The 26,486-nt window shown below is 40.0% G+C and overlaps 1 protein-coding gene across 1 annotated transcript; it reads left to right on the plus strand.

Annotated features, from left to right (window-relative positions):
- Window positions 1–993: 993 nt before the first annotated feature.
- gnas (GNAS complex locus) lies at window positions 994–26,194 on the plus strand. The gene is made up of 12 exons (XM_034145357.1): window positions 994–2,584; window positions 6,698–6,770; window positions 10,790–10,844; window positions 10,959–11,078; window positions 14,888–14,985; window positions 20,587–20,641; window positions 21,060–21,133; window positions 21,292–21,350; window positions 21,447–21,567; window positions 22,682–22,812; window positions 23,307–23,374; window positions 23,929–26,194. Exons 1-12 carry the CDS (start codon window positions 2,446–2,448, stop codon window positions 24,073–24,075), a joined length of 1,140 nt encoding a protein of 379 aa, XP_034001248.1. The 5' UTR covers window positions 994–2,445; the 3' UTR covers window positions 24,076–26,194.
- Window positions 26,195–26,486: the final 292 nt, after the last annotated feature.

A 26,486-nucleotide genomic window follows, 5' to 3' on the forward strand; every position in this document is an offset into this window, starting at 1 on the left:
CAGTACGAGAAAGTTTCTCGTGCGCATGAGAAAGTATCTCGTGCGCACGAGAAACTAACCCATTATCCCGACTTTTTTTAGAAAGTTGCGCCAAGGAGGAAGTGGAGCGCACAGGAGACAACCGTTTCATTGCAGACTGTTATGTTTACGTGGGGAAATGACAGTGCATACATTATTTGAGATATATTTCGTACTCAGACTTCATTTTAAGGACATCCTAAAAAGTCGGGATAACGGGCTAGTATCTCGTGCGCACGAGAAAGTTTCTCGTGCTCACGAGAAACTAACCCGTTATCCCGACTTTCTTTTTTCTCTTTTTTTTTTTTTTCATGTCCCTTTAGGCGCTCTGTACATCTTCACACATGCTATGTGTTAAGTGAAGGAGAAATGGATGTCTCAATGAGGCCTCATGGGACCTTTGTTTACAATCAATTAATAGGTTTGACATATTTAGGAAAAAAGTCATAATTCTCTGTTTCAAGCTTTCAAAAAATGTGAATGTTTTATGTTTTCTTATATGACAGTAGGCTAATTGGAATATGTTGTATTCGTCTCACCAATCAACATTTTGACCAAATAACTAATTGATGAGCAAGATGCAGCCCTGCTTCAAATAAACAAGCACTACAACTATTTTCAGTTTCCAAAGGTTCATTTCTATATCACTAATCTTTGTAAACACACATCTTAATAATGACCACTTCAGCTCATTTGATCACATTCTTCACTCTTGTGCATATCTACTCGTGTATGTGTCTGGGAGCCCCCGGCCCGGCTGCTGTGCCCTGACCCCCACCTTTCAAACGGTGTTGGGACTTTTGTTTGAAGAGGGCGCCGTTTCCTCCGCAGAGCCGCGCCGCTGACGCTGCTCCGCGCCCGGGCCACGTGACGAGGCGAAGCGGCCTCTCCTCTCCTCCTCTCTCGGTCCTTCCTTCCCAGGGTTCAATGAGCGCCGTGTGGCCCCACCCCGTCTCTCTTCATCGCTGTCTATCTCCTCAATGTAAGCTACTATTCTCGGAGAGAGAGAAAGGGAGAAAATAATAACCTCCAATAATTGGTTATTCCTGTCTTTCACCTTCCTCGACCAGCGGCAGGAGGGGAGCGGCCTTCGCGGTGGGAATGTGCTGCTACAACAACCCCGCGTCCTATTTTTTGTGAATGTAAATGCACATGCAGTCTCAAGCCTGTAGCCTATTTACCCAGCTCGGATTCAAGAGGAACATAAATGTTTGTATGAGACAGTATACATATAGGCCTTATGTAGGCTAAACAAAACTGAGCCTGACAGCGGGGGTTGCTTTTTCACCTGCAAGAAACGTGGATACATTTCGAGGGATTTTCACATCTTGGTCACGTTTTCTTTTTCTTTTCTTAAATCTTTTTTCAAAATGTTTTTTTCTCTTGGAGGGGTTCTTCGGAGCCGAGCCGGGAATTAAAAAAAAGTATCGGTGCGCAGTTTTGGAGGCTCGGTGGTGATGTGAGGGGCTGATAACACATTTCAGCAACAAAAGCGAGGGGCAGGGAGAGAGAGAAGGCCTTTTGGAGGAGAAAACACACCGAGGAACAGCCATCACAAAAAAGGAGGACAAATCGGGGGGTATTGGATCGTTGTTGACTCGGAGGTGGTGGGGGATCCAGCCGAAAAGACAACCGCAGTGAGTTTGGAGCTGTTTCGGGTTGATTCGATGCAGCGAGTGAAAACGAGCCGGATGACGACGGAAGCAATGAGAATATCACACATGTAGTTGGGGTGTAAATATTATTTTCCTTCCTCCTGTCCTGTGGCCCCCCCGACGAAGACAGCCGTCGGGGAGACAGAGAAATAGCTAGAGAGTATAAGCGTTCACCTATGGAAATGTTTAACATGACAGGAGACGTGGAAACGAGCCGCGCCGCAGCACGGGCGAGGTTTTCGGACACGCCGAGTTCGGCTCCTTGTCACCGGCAGCAGTGAGACGCAAGACCCGGGCTTTTGGAAATGCAAATTAGGCTGTCAATTCTGCCTCCGTTTGAGGTGAAACCCCGATATTTGGTGTCTTAACAGACGTTGTGGATTACAATTGTTTGCGTTACACAGTTGACGGGGGGAGAGAGTGGGCAAAACAAAAACGATACTGCATGTGAAGGAGGAAAAGCCCGAGCAGGATTCAGCAAACTGAGAAGGCGGCCTCGGTGTCGTCAGCAACAGTATCCTGCCCTTTCTCTGACAGCAAAATACGCGTTATGGACACATAATTTCTACAGGGCTGCACCACGGACAGTTTTTGAGCAGGCCAGAGACGTTAAATGGTGTAAATGTGGGTGTCATCGCTGCCAGATCCGCATGTCAAACGAGGGATCTAGACTAGTTTAGTTTATTTATTTTCTTCCTACATACCCCTCCACCGCCACTTCTTCTTCCACCTCCTCCCCTGGACCCCCTTTTTTCTTTTTTCTTGCGGGAAGATGGGTTGTTTGGGCAACAGTAAGACCGAAGACCAGAGAAATGAGGAGAAGGCACAAAGAGAAGCAAACAAGAAGATAGAGAAGCAGCTCCAAAAAGACAAACAGATATACAGAGCAACTCACAGACTACTACTTTTAGGTGAGTGTTTTTAATATTCCATGTTTTCTGTGCTTGCTGCTTTACAGCTCTGCTTCCTCCCTGCATAACCTTCTGGGATGTTGTTTTGGGAAACATTGTCAACAGTGTGACTTTGCCATTGCATAAGGCTAAAAATGCAGCACTGTGCTGGGTTTTCAGCATGTTGTTGTCAAAGTGACTTTACAGAGTCTACCACTAGCAACACAAACATGCTTTAGCCGGTTGGTTTGGAAATATACATGGGGTGTACGGTTGGAAACTGCTAGCAGTAGTAGGAGAACAACCTTCTTCAAATAAACTAAAACAACCTGAGTTTATTGTAGTTTATAGTTAATACATGCACATTTTTAACAGACACTATCCTTTTAAGCTGTATTAGTTTGGGACTAAATCTTGTGCCATGCATGTAGGCCTGAATGGATTTACCCCAACACTGGTTACATTACAGTTTGTCAGTGTGTAAAAACAATGAGTCCTGCCTAAGGTAGAGGTGAACATGTGTTCATAAGACTCAACATGTGGTTGTGTGTCAGAGAGTAAACTGGAGGTGGGCTGGGTCTCTACATTACATAAGAGCCAAATAAAAGTGTCTAACTTTCGCCCGGCATGCTCTATTCTGTACCCTCCTCGTATGTCTAATCGCAGGTTTACCACCTCTAAATAGCCTAGGTGTTCTTTGTCAAAATCATAATTTGATTGCAGAGGTGCCAGCGAGGGTGCTTATTGTACGACACGCCTGTATTTATGTTGAGGAGGAAGTTGTGGTGACTTTAGGAAAGCAGAAGGACAGGACCCATATGAAAACCAAAACAAAGTGTCTGTTGTCAAGTTTGTCCCCTTTTCATTTATACTATCTGCTTGTTTGACTTTATCACAGACCTATAGGTTGTTTTTTGTTATTCTGCATATTTTAGATATGTTTAAACGGTTAACAAAGCTTAATGAAGTGCACAAGAGTCACTATCAATTCAAAGCCTGTGCAGCCAAACAACTGTCTGTAAGGCCTTGTGCTTAGGTTGTATCCATGTTGGAAGTAGTGAAAATGTATTTTTTTTACCGTCAATAATTAGCAGTTTAGGTGGCTATCCTGAACCAAAAAAATTACAATTGTTCATCATTTGTGATGTCATCATTGGATTGTGTTGCTCGGTATTATTGTAACCTGCAACTACAACTAAACTGGCCATCAGTTTAAAAAGATCTTCTGGATAAATTGGTAAGGGTTTGTGACTCCTGTGGTTCACAATCAACCATATGCACAAAATGTAAGATTGACTATCAGTGTTGCATCACTCCAGAGATCATTCACAATTTAGTTAATCAGAGTTCATGACTTACATCTGACATATTTGAACAGTTTACGCCTGTGTTTGCTTTGCAGCCAAACCTCTGAAATCCATCAGTGTCTCAACAAACATCTGTACAAAAACAAATGCAACTTAAATATTTCAAAGGCTAAATATCTGATCCGAAAGAGCATTTTAAGTCATTGATAAATAAGAATAGGAATCTGACTAAGCATAGAGGACCACTTTTTGTGTATTTCACCGCTTTAAATGCATTTGACTATTGACACAGCTACTCAAAAAGATTCAGGTTCAATATGTAACTTGAATGAGGTTTCTGGTACACAAATATGGCAAGTTACACTGTTAAGCTTTACTTTTACATGCAGATCTTTTGCAAAATGCTGACTGCTTCATCATGTAGTGTGGGAAAAGATATGGAGATGGAAGAGGAGGACTGACATTGTGCCATGAGGTCCTCAGTCAGATTTGAGTGTGTGATGTTTTGAGTATGGTATTTGCTTTAGCTTCCTGAGCCACCGATATGTGCCATGCTCTTCTGTGATAATGTGTCGTCTGTCATTAATATGCATCAAGGTTGGGAAACACTGGCTATAACCCATTATCAAAAACCTGTACTACAGTCCTTCAAACCATTTCGTATTGGAATTGCCATTAGATAAATGGTATTCAGACATGAATCAAATCTTCAGATGTCAGGCATTTATATAAAATCACACATTTATTTATTCTTTCCATCAGAGAGACCCAACATTGCCAAGAAGAAAGTCTCTTTACTGAGACATTTTCATATAAACATTATTCTCCACTATAATCAGCTGTTGTGTCAGTACATTTATTACTACTACACAAGTTGTCTCATTACACGCATTGTCTTCACTTGTAAGAAAAAGGCAAAATATCCGTTTACATTTCTTTTTATAATTGATATGTAGGCAGATTATTGCATTTTTCATACTATATTTTTATAAACTATACAACATATTTCAAACCCCTACTCAAATCGGTATTTATTTATTGCAGTTAAACAAAAGTTTATGAGTTATTGTTAATCTTCACTTTAGTTGTATAGCTAAAATAACGTCTAAATTAAAACATATTTAGGTTTTGAGGCAGGAAAGGCCTTGGCCCGTTTGAAAAAGCTGCAACTTGTTGAGCTTCAGGTGGCTCTCCCTTAATGCAGTTGATACAGATACATTTCACACAGGCCACCCACAGACCTGCAGCATACAGCTACTTGCTAGCAATGTTAAGCTAGTCCTTTTTCAAACTTACTATTTGTTAATTCCTCAGACAAGAGCAGTGTTTATGTTTTCCTCAAAGGACATAAAGATATATAAGGAGTTCTATTGTTATTTAACACTTCAGCACCTGCTTTTAAAGGGAAACGTTTAAATGTGATTTAATGGAAAAGAAAATCTCTTCCAGGAAAAAAGGCAGGTCTAAAAATGTCATCTTGTGATTGTGATCACAGTATCTAGTGAAATAATCCAGTTTATTATTTCAGCCATGACCATGCAGCTCTGTCCTTGCTTCTCCTCTCTCACTTTTCCCAGATAACGTCACAGTCATGTATGAAGTTTACTGTTTGTTCATTAAAAGTTTCCTGCAGGGCAAAGCAAGTCACCGCAGATTCAAAACAGCCTATGATCATCCAAAAATCTTTTTAGTGAGGGATGGTGCTTGTATCGATACACGGCATATGAAACTACTGTACACCAGGGATTCCGCTAGGATATTTTCTTGCTGGTCAAGTGTCCAGAAAGAATTAATTTTACCGGACAAATTAGAAACTTACCGGTCATGTTTCAATAATAATAAGAATTGTGTAGGCGTGTGGTGCAGTGGGTTGTGCGTTGGTGTTCGGATCAGGGGGTCACAGGTTCAAACCCCACTGCAGTCAGCATGTCGTTGTGTCCCTGGGCAAGACACTTCACCCCAAATTGCTCCTGTGGGGATTGCCCACAGTATTGAGTATGTAAGTCGCTTTGGATAAAAGCGTCTAACAAGTGACATGTAATGTAATGTAATGTAATGTGTAGCAGAGTTTCCGTTAGCAGGTAATTACCGGACTATGACCGGATATGCTGATGTTTAAAACTCAGTTAATGGGGCTCATTTTTATATTGCTTCAGTTTATAATCGTAACAGATCGAAAGTTCAGATTCATTTTTCAATAAATGATTCGCTTCCCCAAACAACATAATTATTACATTCAAACAAACTACTTATAGTAGATAAAGTAAATTATTCAAAAGTTTACATTAACTTTGAATAATAACACGGGAGAAACGTATCCTCTCTTTTCCTCTCTCCCTCCCTCTCTCTCCTGACAGCCCGTCAGTATCTCATGCAGCTCGCTAAACAGCGGGTGGAGCTTCAGGTGATCATGCAGAGCTGCGTGTCTCTCAGCAGCTGATCTGATCTCTCTCTCGCGTCCGGTTATACTTCACTCGCGTTAATGTCCATATCGATCAGATCCAGCTCTCCTGATCGGCCTTTATAGAGAGCACCGATCAAACTATTAAGAGTGAATATCGGCCGATAATGCCCGGCAGCCGATCGATCGGAACATCCCTAATTATTACTGGACATTTTGACCGGCAGGTTTTGAATTTACCGGTTTTTAATACATTTTACCAGCTAAAAACCGGTAATTACCGGCTAACGGAAACCCTGCTGTACACATACTGTAAAAGGACATTTCAGACAAATGTGTATTATCTACAACCCAGCTCAGTGTTTGTGTGTTTGTGTGTTTCAGATCAACAGATTCCTAATGTATCTCTCTCTCTCTTTCTCTCAGGTGCTGGGGAGTCCGGAAAGAGCACAATAGTGAAACAGATGAGGATCCTACATGTCAATGGCTTCAATGCAGAGTAAGCACGATTTTGTAAAAATCATAACTAGCCGTTTCAGTTTGGATGTCCAAACTGTTATAGTCGGAACAAAGTGATATGAATTAGGTCTACAATAGTGTAACAAAGTGTTCTCTCAACAGAGAAATAACTGTGCTTTTATTTTGGATAAAACATGGTAGACTTGTCAGACTGCCGTGCAGAAATGGAAGTTTGACCCTTGAGAGGTAAAAGCCAACGACAGTGGTGAAAAACAAGTTATGTACTTATTATGACGTGTCAATATTACAGATGTTTTGACTAAAATTGGATATTGAGGTAATCCATCTGCTGTTATCTGGCTAGCAGCTCCTTGTAAAGTAAATAAGTCAGTTTGCTTAATGAGACAATGTCTCCATCACGACAGGATTGGTATCTTCCAATAAACTTAATTGATGCCATGCAAAGCCTTATGGGAACTGTATTTGAGAAGAATGCTATTGACAATTGTTGTTATACCTCAGTTTGAAATAAGAGTCGGGGTCCAAACAAACCCTCTGTGCAAAAATAGACTGTATCACAGAGAGTTTTCTATATCTCTTCCATACGTTTGTCTAAACTTTCTGGATATTGTTGTTCAAGAACCAATCTGCTGACCCAAGTCAAGTAGGACAAGAATGAAGGATCATTTTATTTTAGATACTTTTTCATCCAGCTTTGCCCTTTGTTGTGTGAACTAAATGTTTTCCAGATTACGAACATTTCATTGATCTTTCTGTTTTTTATTTTCAGTACTTTAGACACACAAGTCACAATTGTTTCTTACAAGAGACTTCAATTGTGTCAGTTCTTTTTTTTTCTTCTGCTTTCTGTTCTCTGAACCACATCCCTGACTTGCTGCTCTTGCAATAAGCAATGTTTTGTGTGTCATTGACTTGGCGTGTATTGGTCTGGTGGTTGTGATGGGGATGGAAGTATCTTTGCAAAGTTAGAATAGAAAATCAGCACCTAAGGCAGACAAGAGCGTATGACCCAGCGCGTGACTCCACAACACTGAGCTGTGTGTGCGTGTGTGTTAGTGTGTGTGTGTGCTCAGGTGGATGGGTGTCCGTAAAAAGAAGTTACAGCATCATAACGGTTTAATCTGTGACATTGCATGGATTATCCGGCTGATTTTTTTGTCATCCACGCCATGTATGGCTCCTTTGTTTCCTTTATGTTTAGTAAGCTTCCATATATGATGCTCCATGTCTCACGGTTTTACTTGTATATTCGGTCAGATGTCATCTTTTTAGTTCATTACAATAAATCACTTGTTTTTTTGAAGATCTCCTAAAACCAAAACAGGCCAGTTGCTTGTAGGTCTCCACATGACGAGCATAGTAATATGTTTTAATAAGCTCAGATCGTGAGGCAGGACATACATTTACTGATGTGGGACTGAAAGAGTTCAATAACGCCTGTGATAAAAGATTTTGGGTGAATGGATTGAGTGTTGTGGTAACCTAAAGGTCAAAGCAATTGGCTTGTGACCGGAAGACTGCTGATTCCAATTGCTCGTTTAAAAAAATGAATGAATGACTCAGCCCTCTCTTTTCTTCTCAACTATGACTAAACTGCCCTTGGACAAGACATTCAACTGCCAGCCTCATCACTGGAGCTGTTAAGTGGTCAAAGGCTGAGGACTGCCAATGTGCAGGACCATTTTTGTATTTATGAAAAAGCTTGAAGGAACCCATGGATGTCGAGAAGGAACTGGGTACAGAGTTAGAGGCGGGGCCCCTTTTTAAGCCAAAGAAAGTTGCTGACTAATGGTGTAAAACCCTCAGATGTTCTGAATTTATGGGCTCATAGAGCAAACACAAAATTAGAAATAAGTGATTTATCTTTAAAACGATTCCACGCTTTTGTCTATGGAAATATTGATTTTAGATTCTTAAAATTGTAAGCAATAATTACATTTTCCCTTTTTATCAGCATTTGCTGGTTAAGATAAGATTTATCCCAAAAACATTTTGTTTCAGCAAAATAAAAATAAAAGTAGAAATAAACAATTCTAAAATATAAACCAATAATTTATCAAAGTTACAGTTTTCAAATGTTTTAATTTCTATATCATTATTAATTAACTTTTATTTTATGTCCCTCTTCTATGCTGTTATGGGACTATTTGTTGAGGTTGTATAGACTAAATGAGCATGCCTACAGTTCTTCGATTCAATTATAATATTTTGATTCCGCAGACAAACCCGTAAACAAACACATTAAATAATGACACATTTTAATTATTGTGGCTTTGATTTCACACCTTGTACCCGTCAGCTGCATTTATCCACCTTAACGTATCACGAAATCATCACTGAACCACGCTGTGTCATGTCTTCTTCCTCGCTCTAACCTCTCACAGACACACACACACACCACCATGTGATTTTTAATGACTATCAGGTTGATAATGTAAACAAGGCCTTCTCAATTTCCCATCTAACCCAATAAACTCTGTCTTACCCCTTCTTTTCTCTCTTATTTCTCATTCTGTTACCACTTGTCAACAAGTATAACTCAATTTGTTTATTAAACAGTAATTGTCTTGTACATATTGTTTATTTAAACATAATACATAACATGATTTTAGTGGTAATTAAATCACTCACTGCAGTTTAATTCATGCCTTTCTGCACCAAATTCAAGAAAAACACATTGTAAATTGTGTTTTTTTTTTTCTGGCATTCCCCTCTTGTCAAAGTTACAGTTTCTGCTTATTTGAGTAATAATAATCTCTTGTTTTCATATTTATTTTATTATCTGCCAGAGAGAACATTCCTTTACAGATAGCATTGCAGCCACATGGTAACTCGGCTCCTCAAAGTGTGTGTGATAGCCTACATGTGAGCAATTCTTGTTTGTTTATGTAGGCTTTACGAAGAGCCTCACATACTTGATTCTATTTGACTGCAGGAGGCGATACTGACATGTCTTAAATTCTGCTAAAATAGCTTTTTTGTATTATTAAAGCAAATATTGGCATGGGTAAAACTATAGAGAACTATTACAATGAAGTACTTCACAATCTCAAAACCTGATGCCCTGTGAAGTAAAGTTGTGAAGGAGTTGTGCAGCCTCTTGGGTAATTGGTTGGAGAGAATGCACTGATCTATGGCTGGCAGGATGGATGAAATCAAATATCACAAAAAAATGACATCACCTTGCTGTAATGCAGACTTAAAAACACAACACTAAAACCATATTATGAAACAAAGAGGCCCGCCTCGCCCTCTGTCGCGGACATAGATCTATTGTAAACACAATGTTGTCCTGGAAGGCTCAAGGTGAAAGATAGACTAACTGGCTCTCTGGTTGACTTACATAGAAACATTTCTGTCACAGAGAGTCCAAATGTCTTGTATAAACAGCAGACAGACATCATTTCTCCACCACGCGTGCCAACGGAGGTCTGTTTACCCTTCTCGGATCAAAAACAAACTGAATGCGGCTCAGTGTTGTGTACCATGTCACGGTAACACAGAACTCCTCTTTTGAACACCAAAACAACACTTTCTAAATAAACCCTTTATTTGTGTACAAAAGAAGAGCATGCAAACTATGTTGTGAGAGATGTCACATTTAATGTCACTCATTTGATATTTTCAGATTCATCCCATTACATCTTTATCTTGAAAAGAATGTGTTTTGCTTCCTGCATTTTAACAACTATTTCCACAAATGCCTTGATCTTGTTCGGTTATTTATGTGATAATTAAAGTTTTCTGTCATCTGTGAACAGACAGAATAACAAAGATGCATATCATTATTGAATTAAAAGAACATTTCACCAACTTTATTCATTATAAATTGCTGTAGCACCCCCTTTAATACTGCTTTAGAAACCTTAACCTCAGTGATTAATAGGTGTGTGATTTGCCCTCACTTAGCACAATACGATGGATATGTACATACCTGTCTTTATTTTATTTTCGCATACCTTTGGTGGGACAACACTCCTCAGGCTGTGTTACTGTTGTACATCAATAACGAGATCATCTGTTTTGTCTCCTTTTCAGAGAGAAGAAGCAGAAAATCCATGACATCAAGAATAATATTAAAGAAGCTATTGAAGTAAGTGGTGGAAAAAACAACAAAATAGCTGTATGTGCTTGCTGTCCGGCTTCTGTCTCTGTCCTCTACAGTGAAATGTACTAAATGTATTTTATGTTTGTTTGTTTGTGTTAGACCATAGTAACAGCTATGAGCACCCTGGCACCGCCTGTGCAGTTGGCCTGCCCGCAGAACCAGTACCGCATCGAATACGTCCTCAACCTCGTCACCCAGAAGAACTTTGAGTTTACATCTGTGAGTAGTACAAATATTCACAAATAAATCACACACACACACACACACACACACACACAGTCAATTCACACCAGTTTTACAGAATTTGCTTATGCTTGTAGTTTTGCAATGACTTGGAATATTTTAACAAACGTTGCAAGTTAACCCTTTTTAGTTTTTACCTCGACATATGGCTTAGTTAAAGTAAAGCTGTGGCCGATATAAAACATTAGCAACAGCTGCAGGCATCCCCAGCGGTGTCTGTATCCTTAGATGATAGGAAGTAATAGTCCCAACATCCCAGGTGATAATCCCTTGACAGGGGTAGCAAACACTGAGGTTCACTAATGACCTGATGGGTAACCTCTGTGTGAGTTTAATATTCTCAATGGGACATTACTAATTGTCTGAGCCAAGAGACCAAACTCATAGTCTGGGACTCCCTGTTTATCCTCAGCCACCTGCGGGGCCGGGCTAAATTCACTCTGCATTAAGTCTCACGTAGGAATAGAACCTGTAGTTAGTTTTCTTATATATATTTTTATTAAGTTTGAGGATTGGCTGTTTGATAGACATTCACTGTCAGAAGCCAGAGGACGGTTAGCTCAAGTCCAAACCTTTGCTCTTTACCATAGGGTTTTACTAGGGGACCATCAATAAACTACAGTTTTAACCGTGCTCGTGTTAGTTAAAATTATGCCAAAAAATGTGACACAAACTAGAGACTTGCGAGGCGGCAGCAGAGCAGTTTTGCTTTCACAACCTTTGTATGTTTATTTTTGCCTTTTTATTTTTACCTTTGTATGTTTATAGAGACACTTTAATCTGAGCTTGAACTGCATTTCCAGACTATGGTCATAGAGATTTTATTTTGAACTGATGTTCAAACTGTTGATAGGAAATTCATTTCAGCTGCTGTGGTTCTGTTTTGTTTTCTCAGAGCTCCTAAAGGGGATTGATAGTGTCACATCTCATACCTGAGGATTCAGGTTTTCTAGTTGCTCAGTTTGATGTTTGAGAAGCAAGTGTTCCTTGAGAGAGAAAAGAAGCAGGCAGAGGGAGAGGAAGCAAGGAAGAAAAGGCATTACATCAGGAGAGGAAGAGTGAATCCATTGCATGACTGATATGAAAGAGCGCTCTGTTTGTAAACTCATGATGAGTTTGCTGTCATGGAAAACTGCAAGATGAAATAATTCTTTTTTTTACACATGAGTGACAATGCAGCTGTTAAGATTTCTCTTTGACACCCAACACGGACACATTTAGTGTCAGGTGGAAGCTTAAAGCAGCTGAAGCAAACAAGGAAATAGAAATGCAACTATAGGCGCTTTCACACGCAGGTTCATCAGAACTTAGTTCATGAGAACTCAACTAAGTACAGATCGCGTTCACACCGGAATAAGTCCCTGGGGGAGGATTAGGCAAATGAAGCCGCTGACGTCACTTCTTCTTCTGCTTTGGGTTTACTGGCAGGCAGCAAACAACTTCACGGCGTATACTGCCACCCGAAGTCCCCGGCCGGAAGTCCCCGAGTAAATCGCCAGAACGCCGACACCTCCTCATCTCCACCGCTCCCATGTTTTCTTTTGTGTTGCCATAAGTTAGTCTCTCTGCGTTTGTGCGCTGGGCTAATGCTAATAATGCTAATGCAAGGATAATAAAATGGCGGCTTCACAAAACTTTTTTGGAGTTTTACGGGGCGTGGTTTGCATTCCGCCCAGCCAATCAGACATAGGAACCTTTTTCTCCCACGAAAGTACCTGCTCTCTAGCAGGGACGGAAAACTGACGGAAAAGGGGGTAAAAAGGTTCTCATGAACTAATTTTAGTTCCGGCTCTTTTTGGTGTGAACGCGACATTTCGGAACTATATCGGAACTAAAGTGGGAAAAGTACTGCGTTGTGAACGTGCCTAATGAACTGATTTGTCAATCATCAGAAATGTAATTGGTTGATCGATTAAGTATTTCAGATTTTTGCAGCAGCAGAAAATGTCAAATATTTCAGTTTCTGAGTGTGAGAATTCAAATATTTAACAACATAAGCTAAACAAATTATTTGGAAAGAAAAATGAATTGCAAAATGTCAAATTCGATTTTTCATCTACTTAAATGGTCAATTTTTTGCCCACATGTTTGCACACACATAGTTGTTTTAATACAGTGGAAGGTTATAATTGACATTTGGGGATCATTCACCTTCATCTTCGTTTTCACTTATGATAAACAACAAATACAAGTATTCTTTATAAAAGTTAATAAAAACGTTCTAATGAAATATATTGATCTGAACATTTTATCAGGAAGATTAGAAGGTAGAGGGCAGCACATGTAAAATCACAAATCTTGGCGGTCCAATGCTTGAGTCTGAGTGAGCACACAGAGAACTAATGTACTACTCAGCAACACTTCATGAAGACACATGAGCTGTTGCAGGAATCAAATCTGTGAGTTTTCCTCCGCGGGTCGCTCTCTTTACCACTAAATAATCACTCGGCAGCCTGAGGAATTCCACTCATGCCGAGCTGTTGGGAAGCAATTATTTGTTTGCGGTTGTTATTTGGCTTTACTTGTTTGGTTGGTTGACTTGTTTATGACGAGCGCGGCATAGTTTCCAAGTTATAAAAGAGGATGGCGAAAGTGTACTCTGCTTTTCGGTCTGCATGAGTGTTTGTGTGTGTGTTTTCCCACTGTGGAACATGGAAGTAGCCTGTGTTTGACCTGAATTAGGACAGTTCATGAACACATCAATCACAAAGTTCATTCTTTTAAACTGGCCTACACATACAACAAACTGCTGAGTCACTCTAGTTAGTCTACTGAGTCACTCTAGTAATGTATCTGTATTTCTACACCCACATACGTGGGAGGCGTGTGGTGCAGTGGGTTGAGCGTTGGTGTTCGGATCAGGGGGTCACAGGTTCAAACCCCACTGTAGTCAGCATGTCGTTGTGCCCCTGGGCAAGACACTTCACCCCAAATTGCTCCTGTGGGGATTGCCCACAGTGTTGAGTATGTAAGTCGCTTTGGATAAAAGCGTCTAATAAGTGACATGTAATGTAACATACCTGAAACCTGTCATTGTTATCAAACAATCTCCTGATAAGAAAAGCAGAAAATAATACTACATTTTTGAGAAAAACGTTTCCCACTATTAAATAATTATACACATCATCGCCTAATTTCAAAGGGTACTCAATAAACAACCATATGATTAAGAATTCCCTTTTGTTTTTAAGGAGTTGTGACAGTTATAACCTTTTATTGGGATTGGGTATTGCACGTTGATATTGACATATGTGGCGCATACTGCAGCTGTTAGAAGTGTGTGCTAGTTACCAGCTCACATGTACTACCTGAATCACTGTGGTGGTGTTTTGTTAGCAACTTTACAACATCATTTAAATGAAATGTACTCCTGTCGTTCAGTCAGTACTAATGATGTCAGAAGAAGTGGTTAATTCATGCTGTGTCCCTGCATAAAAACGAGTCTGGCTATAGTGTCGATGTTAAGTAACGAGTCTTTCTTTCCCTTCACCACTATTGCCCTTTACATACATGTACGCAGGCATCTCTTCAACACATCGTCCAGTGCATGTCGTGTCAACAAAAAAAACACTGTTCCTCAGACGAAAGCACATCTCTGTTCACCTTTAATTTTGTATTAGTCTTTTTTTGGTGTAACATGCACAGCAATAATTAATACAAAACGTATCTTACATGTAGGGGAAATAAATGTCTAAGATACAGCAGGTGAACTGTGTGTTTTTGACAAATGCACTGACTGACAGTGTCTGCATTTGGTCATTCATGTGTTTCTGTTTCCTCCGCAGGAGTTTTACGAACATGCGAAGACACTGTGGCAGGACGAGGGGGTCAGGGCGTGCTTCGAGAGATCCAACGAGTACCAGCTGATCGACTGTGCACAATAGTAAGTAACTACATGGTGTAGGCCGTGATGTAAGTTTGGATTAGTGGACCAAAATGAATAATACTTTTCTCATTAACTGATTCATTGTCTTGTCCTTACTTAGTTTTGTTGGTTTATTTTGGTTCACTGCCAGAAGTCAAACAAGGGAAGCACACATTGGCCTTCTATGATGTTAGAGTGCTTTTGTTTGCAGCTAGCAACAGAGCAGCTGTTCTGTGTCTCGTACAGTGTGGAGATTAAACCAGTTTAGAAATTGAAAAGTGGTTGTGATGGGAGGTTCTCTGGTATCAAAACAGAAGCGACGAGAGTCCCACCATCCTGATTCCTGGAAACCAGATTTGACGGTGCTTCTTGTTACTGTCTATCATTCTTCTCTCTTGCCTGCACAACACAATCAAAAGGAGAAGTCATTATACAGATTTAATGGAATACCACAAACATGCCTGACGTTAACTGCAGACAGATTTACAGTAATATGCTGTGTATCTTTCGAGATAAATTCTTAGAAGTACGCAGTTGATGTCCAATCATAAAGGTGATGATTTTGCGCTTCAATCTAATGGCATCTGTAGGACAAGCTTTGTGCCCATTACGTAACTTCAGAGATATGACTTCATGGGTACTTAGCAAATGTTGTTTTACAATACTGGTCTACAGTCAACAACCTTAATCAATTTATTTACTTTTTACGTTTCTTTCTTTCTCTCCTTTATTAACTGACAGAGGGATATTAGGTCAATGCTCAGATGGCACCAACATTAGCAACATCTTTGCCTGTCAAACAAATGTGTTTTATACCAAGATGTGTCTTTGTTGATGTTTTTATGAGCATGAAGATATAGCTAGAAAATACTTTAAATTCTGCCTTTTTAATTAAGCTAGTGAGTCAACTAGTCACTGGCATTCATTTCACATTTTAAAACCTCAGACGGCTGCTGCGTCTCTGTTATTTGCAGGAGCCTCTAGATCAGGGGTCACCAACTACATTTGTCCAAGGGCCAAAATTAATCCAAGAGACACTTTCGGGGGCCAGAGATTTTTATATATATTTATATATAAATCATAATAATCTATATATATATATATATATATATATATATATATATATATATATATATATATATATATATATATATATATATATATAATTGATTAATATGTTCACTTCATTGAAAAAAATAATCTTTTTTTTTTTATAAGCCTGTATCCGGGGTAATAAAACTGAAAGCAGTCCTGATTGGCAGGGAAATAAATCAACTTTTTTATTAATACCATGTAGGGTTGCAAAATTCCGGGAATTTTCAAAGATGGAAACTTTCCACGGGAATAAACGGGAATTTATGGGAATAAACTGGGAATTTTCAAAATTGAAGGTTGGCTCTTCATAGGGAACTTAAATATAGTTGGGGAAAGTATATTTTAGCATAATCTTGACTAAAACAAACAGATGCCATTCAAGTATACTTGAATATCCATGCCATAGCACACTGCTTACTGCATGGCTATTGAGACCACACAAAGGTTCGCAACAGGCTCACAAATGTGAGAGTGGAAAAACTGGTTGGCATTCGGGCAAACCTAAGGCTCTTTGAGCCTGACACATACCCCTTTCACACCAACGCAACTCCGGTCCAAGCTCCGTGCTAGAGCTTTTCAGGTTCAGAACCGGTACTTCGGTTTAGCTCCGGCTCTTTTCACACCGCTCAGAGCCCGACTGGTGCTGCCGCTGCTGCGTCATGACGTCACAGTTTACGTCGCTGATTTTCTCCCCAACGGAGCTCACCTCACAACAACAACGCGCCGGGGACTGCGTTGCTTTTAATCATACGAAGCCAGATTAAATTAAATAACGACTTCTAACCTTATACTTTTCTCCAGAGTGCCGTGGTTCATTGTTTATTAATGTGTTTCAGCGGCATTTACCGACCGCTGCAGTGCTGCTGCTCTTCCACGAGTGTATTCTCCCGTTAGCTCCGGGTTAGCTCACACGGCTCTAAAGTATTCACTGTCTGACTGTCACACAAGCAGCTGATACATATCCCCAGTTCCCCTTAAGTGAATGTGTGTCAGTCTGAATTGACGCTGTTTGGCATCACAACGCTGTTATGAAAGTTTCTCTGGTATAACATGGGTGATGTTAGCATAGCAACCGAAGCTAAACTGACTACTTGCTAAGCCGTTTTCTACAGGCACTTTTTACCGGCGTATTTTTCATTATGATTCTACTTGTGATAGTCGGACATGACAACCTGTGCAGCCCATGTATTGATTCCATCCGATAGCTGCTATAATAACAAACAAAAACGTCTGCCTGCTCTCCACAATGATCAATAACAGCGAACGGATGGTCAAAGTAAGGTACAAATAAACAGAATCACACGAAGCCTGGTTAGTGTTGCCTGACTTTATAAAGTGTGTTTTTTTTTAACAAGTGTGTGGTTGCGTTCTAGTCACTTTGCTCAGCGCTACTGCTTGTTACAACTTTTATTTGCCGTACTCGCCTTAACTGTTATCTCAGGTTAATCTCGCCCCCCTCCGACGTAAGCGTGACGTATGCGGTTCTTGCTTCTACACGGACAACTTTTTGGTGCTCGAAACGAACCGGATTCCGGAGCTTAGAGGCTGCTCCGCTGCGGTGTGAACAGGAAAACCCGGTGCTTTTCAAGCACCAGCACCGAACCGGCCCCGAAACACCGTTGGTGTGAATGGGGTAACAGAGCCATCCTCAACAAGGCTGGACAGTGACACTGAAGAGGAAGACTCAGAGTTGGATGTTGATGAGGCCCAGGAAGAGCCCGTTGACTGAAAGGGTTTAGCAAAAATGCAGAGGATCGCTTGAAGGAAGATTTGCATGTTTAATGGTACGTTTTGGAGGGAGAGGGGCTCTTTTCATTTACCATTTTGAATGGGACTTTGTGGGGATTTTTGGATGGGGGGTGCATTTTTGTTCATTTTGTAATGAGTGGGGTTGGGGGGGGATGAGTAACATTTAACTCAACATTCCTGTTTTCGTTCTTCAATGAAACAAATAATTGTTCAAAAAAATAATTAAAACTTGTTCTTTTCTACTTAAAAAAAAAAGTTTAAAAAACAAATCTGTTGAAATGTCATGTTTTTTTGTTTAATTTTGCATCGAATATTTCCAAAATTCCCCAGCTTAACTTCCCATGGAAACTTTCCGGAAACTTTCCGCCCCTTTGCAACCCTAATACCGTGTCCTGATTGGTGGGAAACCGTTGCAGGATATAAGAAAATTGTTTGCCAGGCACGCATATCTCAAATAATGTATGCACTGCCATTTCCCCACATAAACATAACAGTCTGCAATGAAACGGTTTTCTCCTGTGTGCTCCACTTGCGAATCGGTAACTTTCTTGTTAACCTGTTTTGGTTTAAAAACAGAATAAGGTCGGTTTTTTGGTTTTCCGTTTCGGTTTTAAAACAGAAAAACAAAAAAAACACCAGTTTTTAGTTTTTCCTATTCGGTTTTGAAACGGAAAAACCAAAGAACGAACCATACACAGATTAAACATAATCTTCTCCTCATATTTTTCTAAATTATTTTTTTATAAAAGTAATCATCTTTATATATATATATATCCACCAGTTGATGGTCACTGCTCTAGATTGTTTCTTCATTGAGGTACATCTGAGGTGGTCACGTTGGATACCATTTCAAATATGTGCAGTTTACCTTTTATGTAATTATTTAGGCCAAACAATGACTTCTGCCTAATTTGTTCCCAGCATGAGCATCTCTCAGCCAGTATAATCTCCAAAACCAAACCTTTGCATTATCATATCTATATGATGCATATGGTTTTCTTTGAAGAATGCACAAGGGCATCTTGAAAGGAATTTTAAGGCATGTAATATAGTGGAATATTTTTCATGTAACAGCAGCAGTCTGCAGTGTTTGGGAGCAAACATGGCCGAGGCTGAGTCATCCGCAGATCAGAGGAAGTTTAGAGGAGGAGAGGGGGGGATTTGTGAGGAGGATAACGTCACTGCTCAGCTGTGGACTCAAGACTGCAGCCTCAACTGATATTTGCTAATAATCGTTTGAATATTAATTGCATTTAAATTGGTACTTTCAGATTTTGGTGGTGTTATTTGAAAGTTACCTTGAGGAGAAACTCCCCCCTGTTTCTTCCTCAGGTGGTTGAGTTGGTACAGTCCAGTCTTTTGTACCCTCCCTCCTCTCGCTCACACATCCAGTATAAAAACTCACAAGCTCCTCCTGCTCCTGCTTTCCTTTTCCTCCTTTTCTCCATCTCCGTCCGTCTGTCTGTCTTCTTTTAGTCCAGCCGCAGTAGATTGGGAGCTGATGGACTATTAATAGCATCTGTGGTTGGGTCTCCATGGTAACCGTGCTGGAGGCCAGGGCACTGGGGAGCTATTTTTGAAATCTGCTCTGTAATGTCAGACGGACGCCATAACGCTTTCAATCTCCGTCCTCCTCTCCCTCTGTGTCTTACCTTCATCACGTGCACTCTCACATGCACTCTCTCTGTAATGCACACATCAGGATGTCTCTGACCAGCCTTGGATGTTTTTACAGGTGAAATGGCCAATAGAGCTTATATTAAAGAGAGTTCATCTATCACTGGACATAAAGACAGTCTGTCATAAGAGACATCTCTGGGATGTCTACAGTCAAATCAAACTGTAACCATCCATCATCTTTATGTAATCCGCCACTTCCTGTTCCTTTCTGATCGGTTTTATTTTACATTGACAGATCATGTAAAGTTCAGAGAAAGTTTTTAAGAGATGAAATGGTGTGAGCATTAACTATTCTCATCCACATTAAATATCGTACATAGAAAGCAGCCTTACAGGAATTATCGAATAGAATTCAGCATGATTTTTTTTAAGCAGACTATTTAGTCAAGTGTTTGTCGCTATTTCTTCAGATTTGTGCAAAGGCAAGCTTAAAGAGCACTAAAGGACATACTTAATGTTCTGTTGGGGTTACAAAGAGGTTAACACACAGATAATTATTTCACTTGATACTAGGGCTGTGCAATTAATCGTATTTTAATCGCAATTACGATTTTGGCCTGCCACAATTACGAAAACAAAATAATCGAAAAAAACAATTATTTTGCTTTGCTAGGTTGTGACAGTGCACTGCAACATATTTGATCTAATTAATTTTGGTCTCATTTATTTGTATTTATCATATTTATATATGTTTAGTAGCTTGGGGAATTGCGCTCCAAAATATTTGTTGATCTTGTTTATTGGTATTTATTATTTTTGATATTATTTATTTAAATGTATCATTTATTTTTGTATTGGTTTTTCAGTTGAATTATACGTTCAGGGTAATCAACAGTTCAAATTATTATTTGTATTTGTTTTAAAGTTCAATAAATGGATTTTTTCAAAGTCAATGAATAATCGTATTTAATAATCGTGATATCAATTATTGACCCAAATAATCGTGATTATGATTTTTGCCATAATCGCACAGCCCTACTTGATACTGAATGTGGAGCTTTAGCACACCTGTGCAAATCTTTAACAATGAACCCACACTCGGATCAGCATTATTCTCTCCCTAACATTGTTTTATTTCTTCTTCTTTCCTCTCAGCTTTCTAGACAAGATTGAGATTGTGAAACAGAATGACTACACTCCGACAGATCAGGTGGGTGAAACATTCAAATGACCTACATTTAATTTTGCGTGTATATTTTCATACACAGGAAATGGGTTGAAAGTGTGGTCTATATCATCCCTTATAACCTTTTCTCAAATGTAATAGTACACACACCCATGTTTCAGTTGGGTCTTGATTTGATTAGTGCATTTTTTTTCAAGTGCATTTTTTAAAATGTTCCAAATCAACAATATTTGCCGTTTGCAAAGCCTATGAGTGGGGGCAGAAAATAAAAACACATTGCGTCCCAGTTTCTCCAGTTCTTACCCTGTTCTAGAAAATAATTTCAGCAGCAACTTGCCAAGTGTAATGCTTGTTCCAGGTTTTCAGAATAATCATTCAAAATCCTGTAGGATGTCTTAATGACCTTGGAACCTTTTTATTCACAATTTTGTTTTTTCTTCAGGATTTGCTGCGGTGCAGAGTCCTGACATCGGGCATCTTTGAAACTAGATTCCAAGTGGACAAAGTTAACTTTCAGTAAGTAAAACCGTAAAGAAAAGGGCAGTGACATAAAGAAATTATGTATAACTTTCTTATGAAACTGTGTCATTATCAGTGTGAGAATGTAAGATGTACAGTCTCTACACATGATGGCAGTATTTCACATTTTAACGCCTCTTGTTTGATTCCCACAGTATGTTCGATGTTGGCGGTCAAAGAGACGAGCGCCGGAAATGGATTCAGTGCTTTAACGGTAACTCGAGATTCTTTCTCTGTGGTCCTCTCACTTCACTAAGATCACGTCTTTTTTTCTTTCACTGATTCATGCGTGCGCCTCTCCCCTCCTCAGATGTAACAGCCATCATCTTTGTGGTGGCCAGTAGCAGTTACAACATGGTGATCAGAGAGGACAATCAGACCAACCGTTTACAGGAGGCCCTCAACCTCTTCAAGAACATCTGGAACAACAGGTGAGCACACTCAGACCTGATCTGACCATGTGGTTTTCAGACCTGAGAGTGAAGTCAAATGGCAAAGTTGCAGTGGTGGAAGATGTACTTGGATCCTTTAATGACAAGTACCAATACCACACTATGAAAGTACTCTATTATAGATGAATGTCCTGCATTTAAATCCTTAAATAATTAACATAAGTATCAAAAGTAAAAGTACGCATTCTGCTGTCAAATGGTCTCTGTTGTTATTAGTGCTCCAATTAAGGAATATTACATCCTTAAAGTGCTATTTGATTATCAGTTACTCTGCGCGTGTTACCTTGAATTCTTACATGCGCACACAATACACAATCTGAAAACAGATTCAAGTGGCGATGAATTGAAGTAAATGGAGGCCGTGTTTATAAATCAGAAAGACTATGTTAAAACATCCAGAAGTAGAAAGACTGTCTGAGAGTTGGATTTAATAAATGGTGCCGAAAACCTGCAGCAACTCCCATACAGGATGGAGGAGAGGAGCCCCGCTGTGAACTATTGTAAAGTTAGGACAGATCATCTCAGTGTCTTAATCCTTCAAATGATGCACAGACTTCAGATTTTGTCAGTCATTTAAAAAAGAAAAATGACGGCTAAGGCGACCTATTCCAGTCACATAGTCGAGCAAAACATATAATTGTCGGCTACTGCTATCGACGCATGTCATCTTATTTACCGATGGCAAGTAAATGGGGCTAGAAGAGTAGATCACGTACTTTATTTACAAGATCCAGCTAAATGTAGGCCAATACATGTTTTAGAATAGATGGAAATGAACAAGGTCTTTGACAGACACAGACACTGTGGTCACAGAGATGAATAAGTATTGAATCTAGACACTCAAAATGATTTATTCCAATCTTTATGTTGTATGAAATACTCTGGACTGTTTTGATTTTTTTAGGACACAGATTTAGTTTTTATGCAGTTTGGGGATCAATGCAGATGCACTTTGGGATAATGAGTATTTTTTAATAAATGTAAATGTATCTGCTGATCAAGCAGTCCCCTCCTGACCCCCTGTTGGTATTTATTTGACCAACTCAGGGCAGAGATGTTTTGATGTTGACGTGTTTTGTTTTGTTCTCTTCAGGTGGCTGCGGACCATTTCTGTCATCTTGTTCCTAAATAAACAGGATCTGCTAGCAGAGAAGGTGCTGGCAGGGAAGTCCAAAATCGATGAATACTTTCCTGAATTTGCTCGCTACACCACACCTGACGATGGTGAGCGGTTGAACCTCTTTCAGACCCCTGTTGGCCTCAGACGGCTGATACCTCCCTTATATTGTTAGCTGCACAAATATACTTTTTCCAGCTTATTTATTACAGATAAGTATTTTTTTGTAAGGAATCCCCAAACTGTCTCAAAGATTCACAACTGGAAACTGCCTTCTGAAAATCACAATGAAAATGTTCCTGAGCATGCAGAAACATCCCTGTGCTTCCAGAGGAATACACCGACACACAGCGATAGTTCTGCTGTGTCAAGTCATGTTTTTTTCTTCTCATTAAAGCAACTGTGCATATACTTTCACAAACCCTTATATGCTATTCCTTCAAAAGAAAACTAGAACTGTGAGGGATAATGCATCGACAGTCATTTTCCAGAAAAGGTCACCCTTGATGTGGAAAATGACTTGCATCACATCATAATGTATACCTGCTCACCAATATATGTTGTAAGAAATCACTTCATTGTTCTCTCTTTTCTCTTCCAGCCACACCGGAGCCAGGAGAAGATCCACGTGTTACAAGGGCAAAGTACTTCATAAGAGATGAGTTCCTGGTGAGTGCAATAGGGACAGGTTCGCTTTTGGGCTTTGTAATGTGCACACTTTAAGAGTCCTTGTAGTAATAGTTTATATTGTTGTTCAAGAAACCCAACAATAAACTGAGGGCTTTATGATGATAGCTGAAATCACTCTTCCGCCATTAGTGTCCAAATAACAAATGTATCAATCCGCAGCTGAAAATAGTCCCTAACAAACGCAGTATTCACTCCTGAATTTAGTAATGTTTGCTAAAAGCTACAGTCCCCAGCTGTTTTAGCAAATAATTCAGGTTATTATCTTATTCTTTGATTAAACTTGTTGTGACATGTTTGTTAAATGTATCTTCAGTGGGAACATATGGGCGTGTTGTGTCAGTCTTTGACTACAGTTAACTCGTATAAAATGTTGTTGGATAATTATGGCATGACCATTAATGTGTTTAGTGCTATATATGTCTTTGCTTTATATGATCAATGTTCAAAATGTAGATTAAAGACTGCAGCTAGAGAAAACAGCTGTGTGAGTTGTAATGCGCATTGTGACGTGGTTTTCCTCTCTCCATCCCCAGAGGATCAGCACAGCGAGCGGGGACGGGAGGCACTACTGTTACCCGCACTTCACCTGCGCCGTGGACACAGAAAACATCCGCCGTGTCTTCAACGACTGTCGAGACATCATCCAGCGGATGCACCTGCGGCAGTACGAGCTGTTGTGATGGGAGAAACCAACACATCGGACTATGAAAAACCCTGAGTCTCAAAACTCTCCTCTTCCACAGAAGGGTGTGAGCTCTTGTAAAGGAACGGGGGCCAAAACACACACACACCCACACACACACACACACACACACACACACATAAAAAAACACACACACATAAAAAAACACACACACATAAAAAAACACACACACATAAAAAAAACACACCCTGAACCCAGATCTTCCCCCTGATGCAAACTCTCACATGCAGTAGACGGCGCTATTTTGCTGGAAAGGTTTTCGGGGCTAACACATAAACAGACTTTGATCTCCACCTTCAGCCATACTCGCAGATCTAAACTACATATATCCCCACACACGTTACACACACCTTTCTAGAGAAGCCCTGAGTGGCCCCATGACAGTATATCCTTAAGTAAAGAGGGTTTGATCCGGTTGTGAGATTTCCCTTATGTTGAGGTTGGGGTAAAAACTGAGCGACTACTTCAGTGCAACAGATGACTGTTGAATAACTGCAAATAGATCAGCTGAACACTGCATCTTACAAAAAAATAGCACTGTGCAGGGCTCAAATCCTTCCTATCATGTACACACATCCATGTGCAACCACAGGATCTGCTCGCACACGGAAACGTATCACACCTGCTTTTTACTGGACTGCACAACCGGGTAGGATCTGGAACTGTACCGGTCTTCGGACGAGGGGCGGGCTGATTTATCCGGCACAGTGCTTTGAGATTAAACTGAGCGACGAGGAGCAGCGTCGCCACAGACTAAACAAACCAAGGGTGTGTTGTGATCGGGGTTCACAAAAAACATGACATGGACTACGATGTGAATTTTTCTGATGGAGTCACGACGACAGTTCCTCGCCTTCTCCACCGAACTGTTTTGCCACCTGACTTTGCCTTGTTGGTAGTGGAGCGAAATGTAAAGAGGATACATTGAGTTTAAAAGAAAAAATAAACAAAAAAAGACTTTAATGGAGCTTGACTAACGGAGGGCGAAAAGCATCCTTCTACAGTACAGTACCATATAAGTTAAAGAGAACTCATCTTGTCATGGTTGACCCTGTTTTACTGTCTCCACAGCTGTTTTTGTCTGTGTAGACTTGTGTGCCATTGTGCCCTGTGCGCTCTCTTTCTTTATCTTTACTCTCCGTCTCTCTGTCGTTCTCTCCTTTTTTTTCCCCTGATGATTTTACGGCCTCATCTTCTCCTTCACTCTCGTCCTCGCCATCACCTGCCCATCTGCATTTCTACCTTCCTGGCAGTGCACTTTTGTTTTGAAGAGAAAATAAAATATAATAATCCTGGAATATAAAAAAGAACAACAAACAGGACACTAATTTCTTTTTCTTTTCCTTTTTTTTTTACTTTCTCTGCCATTCCTCCATCTTTCCTCTTCTCTCCTCCACCCTCCCCTACCTCTCTCTCCTTTGTATGTCTGTCTTTACATTACTGCTGAACTATTATTCTTGTACAGACTGTAAAATGTATTATTTTGTACAACTTTATTGAAAAAAATAACTTTTAGAAGATCCCTGTGCCTTGATCACGACTGTACGTGTGTAATGAGCTAAAGTGGGTGTCATACTGCGCTGTATAGCTTGGCCAATCCCCTCCTAACTCCAAGCCTCCATCTCCACTTCCTCCTCGTTTTATCTCTGTCTCTCTCCCCGCCCTCTCTATTCTCTGTCCCCCCTCTCCCCCACCCTCCCTCTCTGTCCTCTCCCTCTCTCCCCACGAGGACGGAGGACAACCATTCGTAGCTTTTGTAGTTTTATTTCTCTCCCTTACCCTCCCATTCTCTCTTTATGATTTAAATGTCTATTTTTGAATCCATATACCCCAAAAAGATAAATTTATGAAATGTATATGGGTTTTAAAAAAAGTATTTTATTAGAATCAAATGAACCTTGACAAATTGTACACTTGATAGTGTGCGTATTGCTATAACTTAAATCCTTTCAACTGAAGTTGTGTTCAGGTTTCTTTTGTTTTCTTTCATTGACATGGGCAAAGGACATTTTGAAGGGTTACAGAGGAGAGGACAAAACATTGCTTGTTTCTACACATCGTATTCTTTTGCTTAAAAAAAATGACAACAAAATAAACTATTGTCAGTTTATTTCTGGATGAAGGGGGTCCTCCTTCCTAGCCTTGCACAGCAGAGGCGGCCTGTACAGTATTAGCATCTCTCTCCTTTCAGTGCCCTAGTCTTCATTTAATGTGTACATCAAATATGGGTCTCTACTTTCTGAACAGACGCTCTAAGAAATAAAGTTTTTTTTTTGGTGCAGACAGAAACAGGTCTGTGATTACACACTCACAGATACAGGCAACACTACTTTCAGGCAGAGGGGTTGTAAATCCACGCTAGAGGAAGTGAGGTTTCCTGCTCGTTTA

This window comes from Trematomus bernacchii, unplaced genomic scaffold (genome assembly GCF_902827165.1).
Source record: "Trematomus bernacchii unplaced genomic scaffold, fTreBer1.1, whole genome shotgun sequence".
NCBI lineage: Eukaryota > Metazoa > Chordata > Actinopteri > Perciformes > Nototheniidae > Trematomus > Trematomus bernacchii.

Bases quoted from the DNA above. Each gene is read 5' to 3' on its own strand.
- gnas (XM_034145357.1), top strand. From the start codon at position 2,446: ATGGGTTGTTTGGGCAACAGTAAGACCGAAGACCAGAGAAATGAGGAG. The intron at 21,351-21,446 runs GTAACTCGAGAT...TCCCCTCCTCAG, and splicing joins ATGGATTCAGTGCTTTAACG to ATGTAACAGCCATCATCTTT. The intron at 22,813-23,306 runs GTGAGCGGTTGA...TTTCTCTTCCAG, and splicing joins CTACACCACACCTGACGATG to CCACACCGGAGCCAGGAGAA.